Source organism: Scomber japonicus, chromosome 24 (genome assembly GCF_027409825.1).
Source record: "Scomber japonicus isolate fScoJap1 chromosome 24, fScoJap1.pri, whole genome shotgun sequence".
NCBI classification, from domain to species: Eukaryota; Metazoa; Chordata; class Actinopteri; order Scombriformes; family Scombridae; genus Scomber; species Scomber japonicus.
The window spans coordinates 14,355,487-14,369,851 of record NC_070601.1 but is presented as its reverse complement, the minus strand read 5'-3'; the positions used below and the strand labels follow the sequence as shown (position 1 = coordinate 14,369,851).

Below are 14,365 nucleotides of genomic sequence, written 5' to 3'. Positions count from 1 at the left end.
CACGAAAAGTAGAAAACATTCTTTCTCATAAAAAAAGGAAATCTTGTAACCAAAAAATAAACTGCAAAAAAAAGAAAAGAAAAGAAAAATGCAGAGTACTAAGTGATACAGCGATTGTTAAATTCAAGACACTGGATTTATAGTAGTAGCAGCAGCACTAGCTACAGACAACTTAACAGTACACTCAAATGTGTCAGATAGTAACAACAACCAATAGGAAAATCACAAGCGTTTTGCAGAGAGGCTTTTCCATGTCTCACTCAATCTCTGGCTGTGTCTGCTGTATCATTTGTTTCCAGATTTCCCCTCAGAGAAGTCCTCATGTTTTCATATATGACATGACCGCACTCCCATTTTAGGCCTACCTGGTGTAGCATTCCTCAACTCTTAACAATCAACACACAAACATACATCTGTCTACCCCCTTTAGAAGCTGTAAACAAATTTCCCACATGTCACTGATGCATTTTTATTTTTTGTTCCTTTTTAAAAAGTCTATTTCTTTCGGTCTTTCAAATCTTTCCCTTTGTTTTCTTTGTCCCTATTTTCTTTCTCGTATTTGTCCTTGTCCGATTTCGTCACGCTGTTGTAGGAGGGCGGAGAGGCTGTGGAGGGGGTCATGTCTGTTTTGTCCGAGGTTGAGTTCTCAGTGAACTTGCTGATGACCATCACGTCCTTGTCTGGGTCACGGATTCCCTCCTTGAGCTGCTCCTTGTAGAGGGCCGAGGCCTTCTTCATGGCCAAGCGCATCATGTAGCGGCGGAAGGCTCTCTGGATGATTGTGGCAGACATGTCCTCCTGCTTGCGGCGGAGCGTGGTGGTGATGGGTTCATAAGACACCTTAGAGGGGTTAGAGGCCATGAAGCGCTCCTCCATTTGCCCACGTAACACGTCCATCTCGCCGCCTTCACCCAACACTCGCTTGGTGAAGGCAAACAGGATGTCAAGGCAGTGGATGCGCTCGCCACTGACCATCGGCAGGTCCATGGAAATGAGCTGGATCATGTTAGGCTTGGGCATGCGTAACGGTGGATCTAGAGCATCTGCAAAGTCAGAGAGCTTGCTGTACTCCATGAATTGAGTGGCGTCAGGATCAAAGCGTTCCCAAACTTCGTAGAACATCTCAAAGTCGTCCTCGCTCAGCGGCTCGGCACTCTCCTCTGTCGCCACGCTGAAATTCTCCAGGATGACGGCAATGTACATGTTGACCACAATAAGGAAGCAAATGATGATGTAGCTGACGAAGAAGAAGATGCCCACTGATGGGTTGCCACAGTTGCCTTTGTAGTAGGTGCCTGGGTGTTCTATCTGACTATCACAGTCAGGCTCCCTCTTGTTCAGTATGGGTGCCAGCAGGCCATCCCACCCACCTGAGGTGGTGATCTGAAATAAACAGATCATACTGTTCCCAAAGGTCTCGAAATTGAACATGTCATCAATTCCTGACTCATGCTTGACGAAGGCGAAGTTGGACATGCCAAAGATGGCGTAGATGAACATGACCAGGAAAAGGAGGAGGCCAATGTTGAATAGGGCAGGAAGTGACATCATCAAGGCAAAGAGAAGTGTTCGGATGCCCTTGGCACCTTTGATAAGGCGGAGGATGCGGCCTATCCTGGCTAGGCGGATCACTCGGAACAGCGTAGGAGACACAAAGTACTTCTCGATGACTTCAGATAAAAACATGCCTGCAAAAGCAAATACATCACATTCAGCCACATGATTTAACGATTTAATTTAATTAATCTACTGGAAAACGGAGGCACCTTAAAACATCTTCTTACCTACAATGGACAGGATTACCACCACAAAGTCAAATATATTCCAGCCAATGGTGAAGTAATAGTGACGCAGGGAGATCATCTTAAGCACACACTCTCCCGTGAAGAGCACAATGAAGACCAGATTGATCCAGTAGAGGATTTTGTCCATATCTTCTGTTTGGTCGTCCGTCTCCACCATCATGGTCACCATGTTAAGGCAGATGAGGATCATGATCACTATGTCGAAGGCCTGCTTTGTGATGCAGTCAAACACGCAGCCTTGAAATGCATTCTGAAGGCAGAGGACAAGTAATGGAAAAGCATTAGTCATTTTACCCTAACCCACTTCCAGTCAATTAGAAGAGGGGGCCATTGGTCAAAATGCCCATTATTCTGAAACCCCAATAATTTGAAAAATGGACTGAAAGCCCATTAGTCCAATGGCCCCATTGCTCCAAAAATACACTATCTGGAGTTGGAATTCAGTGACTGCTGGCCTTGCTACTTCCCAGACTGTGTAAACATTTTTCTGAATTTAACAGATCTGGGTTACCTGATAGACAGATACTCCTCCTAAATCATAACGTATGAGTTCGTATGACTCTTAAAGAAAGTAACCAACTATTGAGGTTTTGGAATAATGGGTCGTCGAATCAGTGGCATAGTGTAGACAAGCCAAAAATAGTCCTACTGTTGGCCGTGGTATAGGTTTTTGTGGTTTCTTAGAACCCAGCTTCTTCATGGCATTGTAGTATTTCTTCTGTTCCTCTGTCATGAAGATGTCCTGACCTCCAAAGTAAAGGGAGCACAACAAAACTTGATTATAACCATGCACTTTGAAGTCAAAATATAATTTTTTTACATTTAAAAAGAAAGCTATGTAATCAACATAGCAAATTTGTATTTCAGTGTATACCTTTGAAAATACTCTACATATTTAAGGATAGATATGTGCTTCACAGAGTATAAAAGTAGGCAGAAATGCTATGACTTTCCTGTAGCAGAAGTACAGAGTCTTAATGTTGCCCTTGATTGGAATTCCATGTGCAGCCGAGACAGGAGTTGTTTTCTTTGGGTGCGTACATTCACAGCAAAAAAGGCTATTGACAGGAAACAAAGGGTGGGAGCCATGTCCAGAGATGTCAAACAAAGGCTACGTTTGGCTACACTTTTAAATGTGGCCTCCTGAAGTTACCCGCATGCTCAGTTGATCATTAAAGGGATAGTTTGGGTTTTTTGACATGAAGCAGTTCTGGCCGGCTTTTGGTGTTGAAGAAAGTAGTTCCGGCTAGTTTCACAGGACGCAGTGGGGGAAAAGCCACTGCTGATGCACGTCACTGATGGTGAGGGTGTCATAAAACTTCATGTCAAAAAACCTGAACTATCCCTTTAATGGCGACACGCACAGAACGGTGTTTACGGAAGTGAACATGGCAACAGCTGGTGAAGTTACTGGTAGTCTCATTTATGGTCTAATGTCAAAAACAGTGTATGGGAGCAGCCGGCAAATTTGTGAGCAGGTGATATTAAAAAGGAGAAAGAGGAGAAAGAAAATGAATACTTTTAATGATGTCTTTATGCAGAGCATTAGCTGTGTGTTGCTGTGTGTTGCTCCAGAATAACGTCAAAGTGGCATTAAATGCGACCTGACGTAAAATCTGATATGTATCCGATTCAGTAGCACATTTGAAAGTGGCCTGAATCAGATTTGGAAATGTCAGATTCAATGCAACTTGTGGTGTTCACATTGTCAGAAACAAATCAGATATGGGTCACATTTGAGCGAACAAATGGGATTCAGGTCACTTTTAACTACGGTGTGAACATAGCCAAAGATGCTGTGGAATTGTCTTGTTCACTTGCTGGAAGAAAGGCTGCATTTTCTCATTGGCTTGCATTTTGTTATATTTAAATATCTAGAAACCCAAGCTTAAAATTTACATTATATCATGGTAGATTACTACACAGATCCATGTATTAAAGACCATTTATAGTGTAGGCAGAAGTCCCTGTGTGATTAATTAAGAACTGGTACCTTGCTCCTGGCAACTGAGCTAAGGGTCTATGTTTTGTCTTTCGCTGCCTCATATACATATGACCCAAGGCGTCCACTATTAAATAAATCAATTAAATAATCCTGATATGTTCTGTTCATCTGATGGTAAAACCTTGAGTTGGTGATTAACTTAATTTATAGAGAATACATGAGAGTAATGACAGAATACATTGTTTTCTTCATAATAGAACTGGTGTAAATTGGATTTTTAAAAAAGGTTACATTTTTACATTTGTGGACCAATACATTATAATTGTGTTGTTGTTGTTGTTGTTATCACATTTATCTGCATCTGTGCTCACCTTAAATCTAAGTTGAAGTGTAAGTATGAGCAGGATTTGGTGATATCACAGTGAAGTATGAAATGAACAATATTTGCGTATTCATAGTAGATTTTTTTAAATGACGTAGAAGGAGAACATCATTTTAAGAATTTCCAGTCACTCTCCGTAGGGTAAATTCCTCAGAATAACACAATGCTAAAAATATATTTTTATTTGATTTGTTCTATTTTTGGTTGTACATCTACAGCAGACTGTGTGTATCAAGATTCCATCAACAACATGCTGATAGAAACGTCAAAAAATACATAATGTCATAGCTGTCATTTCTTAATTATATCCAAACATTTCAGCCACTATCGTTTCAGCAATCAAAGAAATGAATACCCTGACAATGGCGTACATGAGGCGCACATCACACCCTCTGTGCTGCTCACTGAGTGTATGATGCGTGTCTGGAGGGAGGACTGGTGTCAACACTGAACAACCATCTGTGTGTGACGCTGTGACTGTGGGGCTGCTGAACCAACTGATAAAGTGTCTCAGTCAGTCAAGCCAGACCTGCCAGCACGCAGCAAAACACAGAGCAAACACCGCCCCCCCCCTCCCCCCTCCCTCTTGGGCGTTGCCAATCCTACTTGTTACTGCTCGGTTGAATGGAGGGCACATTTCTAGAATGCATTCGCTGTGACACTGCATGTATACATGTGTGTGTGTGTGTGTGCAGGCAGGGTGTTTTTCGGTGACTCATGCATCCTCTGTGCTTTCAGTAATTCTTGGCAGAGGCAGGTCCTCACCGTGCTACAGATTATTCTGGAGCTCGCCTCTTTCTTTAACACAGCTGTGGGTATGCCTTGGCTAAATCAGTGCTTCAGTTGCTATGTATGTGGTCGGCACAGGATTAGTATGTGTTGGTGCTCCTTTGTGATTGGAACAACAGAGCAGAGCAGAACCAAAGCTGGAAGTCAACATGAACACCAGCTCACACGGTGGACCAGCTAAAGTTGTTTTTCTTCTATATTTTGCCTTGGATTCCATCTTTATTTAATAATACCGTTACATCTACAAAAGCTAGGACTACAGATAGTGCTGGGGCAATACATCAAATACATTTAGTCATTCAATTTTGCACCATGTGTCAAATTTAATGTAAACTGAGTGATTACATCGTGCACAAAAAGCTATTTTCAGTCAAAAAGAAACACATGATAACTGTTGAATTGTGACAGTAAACTATGAAGTAATTATAGCTGTTCCATATAACATACTAATTATTTAGAGTAACCTTTATAGTAGCCTACATTGTATTTGCGGTTATACTTTTTTTTTTTTTTTTACAAAGAGGAAATAACAATGCATGCACCTTTAGATGCTAATTACACCATGACTTTAAAATCCATACTAGTTAAACTTAACAAAGAGATTGCAACATGTTTTTCTAATCATGTAATCATTGATTTTTGCTTTGTTAAGTGTATCACCAGAGCTGGTTCTCCACCATCCACAATTAATGTATTCTAGCTGGGTGCACACCTGCGGCCTGGGGGGGGCTCAAGGTGCTGACCGTAAACCAAAAAGTCCCTGATTTGAGTCCATCCTAGGACTCCTTTCCTCCTCTCATTTCCTGTCATCTTTCTGCTGTATATAAGTATTAAATGCTACAAAACATATTGAAAGAAACTATTTTGTTTGTGGGCTCCTCCCATTGCTTTGAGGGAGAAAGTGTTTTTTTTTTAATAGGCATACTGACTGTTTTGAGTATACTTCATTTTGTCACTTTTCCTGTCTGGAGACACTTCATAAGACTGTTACTAAATGCAACTTATCTTTTTCTTCTGCTGGTTGAAGTTGTCGATGATGACACCGATGAAGAGGTTGAGGGTGAAAAAGGAGCCAAAGATGATGAAGATGACAAAGTAGAGGTACATGTACAAGTTGACTTCATATTGAGGCTGGTGTTCCACCTAAAACAGGCGAGATGGAACAGGATGAGTTAGTGGCTTTCATTACTTGTGTTTGTCAGTCCCTTTACAAAGAAAAGAAATGAGCCGATTGTCCGTCTGGTTATGCAACTGGCTGTAAAAAGCAGTAAGTGCAGTGAATAAATGGTTATTTTTCTGTTTGTGAAGGCTAACTTGAAGCACAAAGACTTACATCTCGAGAGTCCACGGCTGCGTACATGATGTCCATCCATCCCTTAAATGTTGCCTAAGAGCAGATGGGAGAAGCCAGTCAGTGTGGATGGTGGGGGTGGAGGTTGGGGGTGGGGTGGGGTTATTTTAGTTCCTCCTTATGACAGTGATGCAAGATTATTGGGTTTATTACATTACCAGTCACATTCTCCTAGATATCACCAGCTTAATGGTGATAAAGGATATCTGCAAAGCCATTGATAAGGGCTTTTTATCCCAGGTGTTCCAAGTGCTCAACTTCATTAGAAAAGATCAAATCTAATAGTAGCTTATTGCCATTTTTATTGATTTCAATTCCATTTTTCATCTTGTTTTGCCGTATTTTCCAGAACTGGCTGTCGTTACAAACATGATTTCCCCCCACCCTCCTGCTTGTATCTCACCTGTGTGGTGTGTGCTCGAAAGTGGATTTGATCAGTGGGGAAAAAAAAGGAAGGACTCCATGTTCTCCTTAGAGAGGTGCACCACACTCCACAGAGGGTTTGCAACATCATTGCTGCATGTGCTTGTGTAAGATGCAGCACTATATTCAATTAAATAGTTTTTTACTGACTATAATATATTACAGATTTGATAGAGTAAGAGATAAATGAATGCAGCTTAATTCAGAGTGCCACTACAGAATCTATAATTAGCTCTGATTAAATATTTTTGTAGTTAAATTAAATAACTCAAACATGTATCTATACACATAAAATAGCATTTTGAATGTTACCTTTTGCCCTCAACTGCCAGAAAACTACATGTCATCAAACTTTCTACTTTGTGTTTCTGAATGTCATAAAACAGTGACATCACCTCTCTCCTGGGAGTTGCTCTCTTTGTGTATTAGTGTAAGAAGCTTCATGAATAACTCACAGTCCTACTCTGAAGTAGGAGTGTCCTTATAATTCCTAAGAGAGACTCTTAGATCCACGAGGGCCCTGACACTGTTTACTTGATACTACCTTTAATATAATAACACTTACTTAAATAATAATACCTTAAACCTTTGTTTTTTTTTATTATGACCATATAATTGAATGTGTTATCATATTTAAAGCATTCATATATTGAACATTGTGTAAAATGTTTTCAATCAGCAGCTCCTGTGCAAAATGAACAGAAAAAACTGAGACATACTTTCATTGAAACTGTACTTTTCTTAAGACGTCTCAGGCTGTTCATCTGTTTTATAAATAGATGGTGTGTTATAGTAAAGTTCAGATATATATCATATCTCTATTGTGTCTCATTTGTAGGTTATTAAGCCATTGTTTTACTGGTCTGGCCCACTTGAGATAAAACTGGATGTGGCCCTTGAACTAAAACCAGTTTGACACCCCAGATCACTGATTAGAGTTCAATCCTGAATCATTAAGTAAATATGCCTGCTATGACTTTTTTTGCCTCTATATCACAGAGTGTAATTCACTGACACTGACCACTTGCAGCAGAGCCAGGTATCCGGCCCCGACGTTGTCAAAGTTGATTTTGACATTCCTCCAGCGGGCGCTGTCGTTGACCAAGTTGAGGCACTCGGTCTTGTTGTTGGCCCGGTCAATGGGCAGCATCTCGTCTGTGGTGGTGTTGACGCAGTAATAGTACTTCCCTGCGAACAGGTTGACGCCCATGATGCTGAAGATGAGCCAGAAGATGAGGCAGACGAGTAGCACGTTCATGATGGAGGGGATGGCCCCCAGCAGAGCGTTCACCACAACCTGGAGAGGTCCAAGCACACAGACAAACTCAGTGCTCGCTCATCGCTCAAACACAGTTCTCTGCTTGCCAAAATAGAAAAAAAGGCTGTTTGATTTTTGTATAAGTGGCCGTAACAATCATCTAATCACTTAACTGTGCTTAAATTGGACATGTGGACACCTGATTTGATTGTGCTGTGACGCTGATGCTACAGCTTTTCAGAGCGAGAGCTGAGACTGAATTAAACATTTATAGTCTTCCTGTATTATTCAAAGCTGTATCTAAATATGTAACGTCTGCACCATCTACAAATCTACGAATTTAACAAGGTGACAGTTGGAAAGAGGAAGGCGGATAGGTGAAGAAGTTAACATTTGATAGGTAAAAAAGCAAAAACAGAAAAAAACCTTAGAGAGGCGGGATGAAGTCACAACATTTTGTTTGACTGTAAATGAAAAAAGACACACAACAAAGAAAAAAATTACAGGTCAAAGGCACCACACAAGCAACGTCAGAAAACAATGCCTGAGAACAGCTGTATGCAGTAATCCATTGACACAATGTGAAGAAAAAGCATGCAGATAGAAGAAGTACAGTGTTGAATAGCAAGGAGAAGATAACTTTACACAAGTTGTACTAAGCATCCAGTCTTACAGTCAAACCCCCCTAATGAGCTAACACTGTGAAAGCATTTCTGTCTGCAACAAGATGCCACAACTGACATTAAGTGTTAAACCTGAGACATGTGACATTCTACAAATGGAAATATAAATTATATTTTCCCCAAAGCGTCCCAGAGAGGAGGACAAACAGAGAAACTGTCTCCATAGCCTTACTGAGACATATTAAATAAAAATCATATTTCACGTTGATTTGCATCAATAGGCTGACATTTGGAAAAATGTTAAAGTCATAGTTTGACTACTTTTACTCACTTTCTTGCCAAGAGTCAGCTGAGAAAACTGGTATCAATCTATTAGCATATCTTTCAGAATGTCTATTTCCATTTTACAATTTTAATCTGAACCAATAAAGCATGCAGAATCAGTTTTTAATTAAATTTCCAGTTTCCAAGAAATTGCTCAGGTACTCTATGCTTACTTTAAGCTTGCTTATAAAGAATAATCTTTTTTTTTGTTTTGTTTCACTGCTATTTCAGATGTCCTTACCCTCATGCCCTCAAACCGAGACAGAGCCCTCAGGGGCCGCAGGGCTCGCAGTGTCCTCAGAGATTTGATGGCGGTGAGCTCTGAGTAGCCCAGAGCGTTGGCTACGAGGCTGACCAAGGACACCTGAGAGAGGAGAATGACACAGACAGGCAGGGTGAAAGGTGAGAAATGAGAAAGGCTCGAGCCTGAGTGTTTGAGCAATATGCTTAATGAGAGCTAATTAGCCATTAATGACAAGTCTGCACATAATTAAAGAGATAATAAATTGTTCAAACGGTTTAAAAATGAATAACAGAAGTATCTCTGCACAATGTGTGTGAATTTTAAATAAAGACATGTGATAACAATGAACAAAGGCTGAGTGGCACTCAGTGGAGTCTGTAGAATAAAAATAAAAATTATTGGATTTCTTGCAGAGTTTGACAAGAAGATTGATATCACTCACATATCTGTGTGAGAATATAAATGTATGCCAGGATGGTAGCTTAGTTTAAGACTGTAATTAGAGGGAAACAGCTAGCCCAGAACTCTTGTTTTTTAACTTCACGGTTAACTCTATATGGAGAGTGGTGTCAATCTTCTCATCTAACTCTTGGCATTGGCTTGGATTTCCAAAAAAATGTCCCAAATGAAGTTTAAAATGTCTTTGATTTAGAGTTAGATGAACCTGCAGGACATAACACTGGGTGTGTTATAATGAATCTCAACTCTGTGACCCTAAAAGTTGAAGACTGATTGATTGGTAGCTGTCATGGAATTTGTAAAAAAACAGAAAAAGAAAAAAAGGTTGGGACAAGTCTACATAAGCATGTGTCATATTTTGTTTTACAAGAAGAAAACATTAGTGGATCTTCATATATGAATACAGAGAAATTTACATTTTGGGTTTTTTTTTGGCATATATCGATTACATATTGTGATCTAAAAGCCATGCATGACTACATTTAATATTAAACCTACATCTACGATGAGGAAGTCGAGCCAGCACCAGGCGTTGGTGAAGTACTTGACGAAGCCGTATGCCACCCATTTCAACAGCATTTCCAGGATGAAGATGTAAGTGAAGACTTTGTCTGAGTACTCCAGCACTGTTTTGATGTTCTTCCTCTGTTCGATGTAAATGTCCTCGAAGGCCTGTGCAGAAGGGAATAAATCATGCAGACTGCAGGTGGAAATGATGAGGTGTGTGAGTTGCCTAATTCTGCGTGGGAAGCTAGCCATGAGCTAAGGCTGGTACATTTATATCAATCTAAATATAGACAAAGAGTAGAGTAAGATTCAATACTGATTTTGGGTCACAACAAAACACACACTCACCAGTGCTCCACTGCTGAGCAGAATCATGAATATGATGAAGGATTCAAACCAGTTGTGCTCCACTATGATAAAGCAGGTTTTCCTGAGGTTCCACCAGCTCTTAAAATGGCCTTCCTCCTCATTGATCTGGCAGCACTGGAATCTACTCACACAGCCTGCAGGTGTGGGGAAATATGGGGAGAGAAGCATAAGAAATAGACCACAGGAATGAACATAGCTCCATGTAGACTAGAGGTGATTGTATGATTAAACCAAAACAACCCTCTCTACCCTTTATTCCTCTGTCTCTTTTCATTACCTGGCTTTTTTTGGACGTACATACTCATTCTAGCAGCTCCATTAGCCACATTTCTTGTTTTGGTGCCCTGCTTCTGACAATTACACTCCTTGTTTCTTGCTAAGTGTATTTGACTCTCGCACAAATTATAAAATGCAGTGCAAAATGGTGCCAAGTCCACGCAAAGAATGTGACAAAATGTCCAAATAATTGACTGAAGAGCTCTTTGCAGATTCAGAATTGTACTGGAGGTGTGTTAGACAAATGTCGGGTTATATCACAAACCAAGAGAATCCCACAGACTACTTTTCTTTCTGTTCTGCTGAGCATTTGTATTTACTGTCACTCAGCGGTGAGTAAAACAGACCGGTGCTAAGCACAAGCAGTTAAAACGATTTACTTTACGTCTTGAAATGTGTTGAAGCATTTCGTCCCCCACCTTCGGTCCCCACTTTCCACCTCCCTGCCAATCACCCTGGCGTCCCTCTTACCCTCGGTGAAGCAGGCCTCTGGGTCCAGTGACTCCTCTGGCTCTAGCTCTATTGAATCGACCCCATCTCCTGGGGGGCGGATATCGACTGTGCTCCCCTCTGAAGAGCTGAGATGCTTGGGCACTACGTCCAGCTTCTGCATAGACCAGGAACAAACAGGGGTACAAAGTTACACTCCGATACCCGAAACCTGAGTTAGTGGTTATAGGAGCCAACCTTCTGAGCTGGTTATCATTGTGATTCTCCATTCACATGTACTCCAGTGCCACAACTGTATACCTTAGTGTGGAGATTAGGCACTGTAATAGCTCACAGAGTTGGGCTCTTCAGAGTCATTATCATTCTATCATCATCATCACATGCAGCATCGATCAAATGTACCTACAGGCTTTGATATTAGTTTTATCTGATGGCTCAAATCAGATTATGTGGCAACACATGGCATGGTGAGGTTGGCATTAAGGAAATGCGCTGTGGGTACGTTTGATGTTACCTCAGTTCGAGGGAGAGTGCATGCAGTATTCCAGTGCATTATCAATCCAAGCCTGAAATAGTACCAAGCAAAACGTGTGCTTAAGTATTTTCATGTCCACTGAAAAATGACCCCCTAATCAATTTGTCTTTAATTTATCCCAGTCTGAAAGTTGCTTTGGTGCATAACAATTTCCCCGCCCTTACACCTAGAATCCACCCACAAAAGGGCTGCTGAACATTTTTCTCAGTGACATGAAAACACGTTATTTCCATTCCTTGAAAGCAGTGTACAAGCTTCTTTTGTTTGTGTTGAAGTAGACGGATAACCACATTAGCTTACCAGCAAAAACCAGTACTGTGCACTGTTTATAAGACAGCATGTGGTCTGGCATTTCTTTTTTTTTGTTGTTGTTGTTCCTACTTGTTAACATGTTGAATTAGTACCCATGCCTACTCAATAAACATACAGGGCTAAGTGTGCTAATCGTTGCTTTAAATCCTTCTTCTCAGCGATATGCAAAACACATGTAAGGACACGTTTTGCTGCTGTTGACAAGTTCATTTGGCTCTAACTTGCTAGCTGAATTTTGAACCTTTTAAACCTAAAATGCAGTGATCTTTGTTTTTGTAGTTAATGTACATTAAAACATCATCTGCATATAGTGAGACATTTTTGCTGTTGTGGGGCTGTTTCCTGTCTGTTTTGCATTGGGCAAACATGGTGTTATGTTGTGTCTGATCTATCTAGTATGTGAAGGATAGGAACATGTCATCCTAGACAGTGCAGCAGCCCTGATTGCCGTGGGACCCAGCTAATACGGCGTGGGAATGATGGAAGCATGCTGCTCAAGTACATCATTTTCTGGCAGGGTTCTTTTTCTTTTTGTCCCTCCTGCTGTCTTTCTCTCCTTCAGCAAGAGACCCATTTTACCTCTGCAGGATGTGGATTATATGAAGTGTTTACTCTTAACCTAACATGCTTGTATCAGTAGAAGAACTGTTTGGTGAGTGATTTTTTTTGGTGAGTTTCACTATATTTTGTATAAGTTGGGTGATGAGATAGTTGCAGTGGAACGCAAGTGGATAACACAGGCATCGCAGCACACTAAACAGGGCTGACTACTCCATAAATATGTACCATATCTGGAAAGATTCAGAGTAATTTGGGTTGGATTTATTTATTAACTGATTTCATACTTGAGGTGTATACAAACCCTTGCTGCAGTGTGTCATCATAAATCAGTCTGATTCAAATATGAACTGCCATGTGTTATCTGTTTTGCCACTCTGCAAAAATCAGAGCTGACTTATTTGTATTTCAAAATCCTTGGAAAGAATTCTGTAAAGAATCTTTCATCATTCCACTATTATTCCTGTACCACAGAAAACAAGTATGTACGAGTATTTCATGTATGAATGTATGGACTGTGAACCAGACAAATGAATTTTGTCAAACTACAGCAAAATTCATTCCTCCATTTCGTTTGTTGTTTTTTTTTGTCTTCATTCTCCTCCTCTCTTCCTTCATTCTCAAGCTCAGAGTGTATATGCCAATCAAGTCCCAAAACCAAGTCAAAACCAAGCAATGAAATCAAAAGCAAAGATCATGTTAGATGAGTTTGTCTATCAATGGAAAAAGGTGGTGTTGCTCATTCCTAATGGTTTGTAACTGCAATACAGCCTGATGCTTGGGGATAAATTATGAAAGGGGAAGGGGGGGTGGGAAGGGATGTGGAAGGGGCGGTAAAGGGAAAGACTACAGCATTGACTGTGCTGCTGTATGGGGTGGGAGAGGGGTGGGGGTATAAAGCAAAAAGGATGAGGAAGGGGGGTTGGTAAGGGACGGAGGACAGACCAGGCAAAGAACAAAAATGGGCAATCCATTGAAGGTATGAGAAAAAATATATTGTTTGTCTGTAAATGGCATAGGCAGTCCTCATGGTTAGTGCTATGGTACAATAAAGTGGTCTTACAATTCTCCTCTCACTGAAAACCTTGAGAGCGTCTGTGACACGGCTGCAATAACAAATGGGGGGTTAAACAAAGTAAGTCATACACACACACACCAAAAGCCAGCATAGTCTGCACTCACTGGTCAACCACAAGGCACAGTGGGGAAATAAATTAGCCACAGAGAACAGAAACTACAATTTAGGTTTCACTGAAAGCACATTCCTCAAGAGATGCAATATAATACGGTGGCTTCTAAACTGGCAATGACATTTGACACGGTTATATAAACACCACACACTGAATGCATTATTTCTAATTTATGTTCACCAAACTATGACGCACAGAGTAAAATATCTTTGAACTACAGGATCATTTAGAGAAACAGTGTTAAATTGCCTGATCCATATATGGAGCATGTGGTGCCCATGGCTAGAAATAGTCTCTCGGGTTGTTTTGAATCACAGGGAATTGGCACCACACCCACGGAGACAGGTTGGCATCACCAGGGGAGCTTAATGCTCAGTCAGCCTGGCAACACCTTTTACAGCAAACCTGGCATTTGCTCTGTAAGAATAGGCACTGAATTACAAAAAAGATACCTACTATTAAGACTTCTATGCATGTGTGTGCCATTAGTATTTTAAAAGTAATGTTGATATGGTAGACAATCAGATTTTGACTGGGATGCTTCTACTATATTATACACTGATGA

The 14,365-nt window shown here is 40.7% G+C and overlaps 1 protein-coding gene across 12 annotated transcripts in view; it reads right to left on the bottom strand.

Moving 5' to 3' along the window:
* Positions 1–495: 495 nt before the first annotated feature.
* scn1lab (sodium channel, voltage-gated, type I like, alpha b) overlaps positions 496–14,365 on the bottom strand; it is a 29,737-nt gene continuing 15,867 nt past the window's right edge. For 9 of the 12 annotated variants that reach the window (XM_053314815.1, XM_053314818.1, XM_053314820.1 and 6 more), the window contains exons 17-26: positions 11,227–11,362; positions 10,459–10,613; positions 10,102–10,275; positions 9,142–9,264; positions 7,717–7,992; positions 6,255–6,308; positions 5,927–6,064; positions 2,455–2,559; positions 1,785–2,055; positions 496–1,688 (exon numbers count right to left, since the gene is read on the bottom strand). In XM_053314815.1, the coding sequence (XP_053170790.1) occupies positions 496–1,688; positions 1,785–2,055; positions 2,455–2,559; positions 5,927–6,064; positions 6,255–6,308; positions 7,717–7,992; positions 9,142–9,264; positions 10,102–10,275; positions 10,459–10,613; positions 11,227–11,362 (2,625 nt within the window). The remainder of the gene's footprint in view (positions 1,689–1,784; positions 2,056–2,454; positions 2,560–5,926; positions 6,065–6,254; positions 6,309–7,716; positions 7,993–9,141; positions 9,265–10,101; positions 10,276–10,458; positions 10,614–11,226; positions 11,363–14,365) is intronic. The other 3 variants (XM_053314816.1, XM_053314821.1, XM_053314824.1) reach the window with 2 other exon arrangements.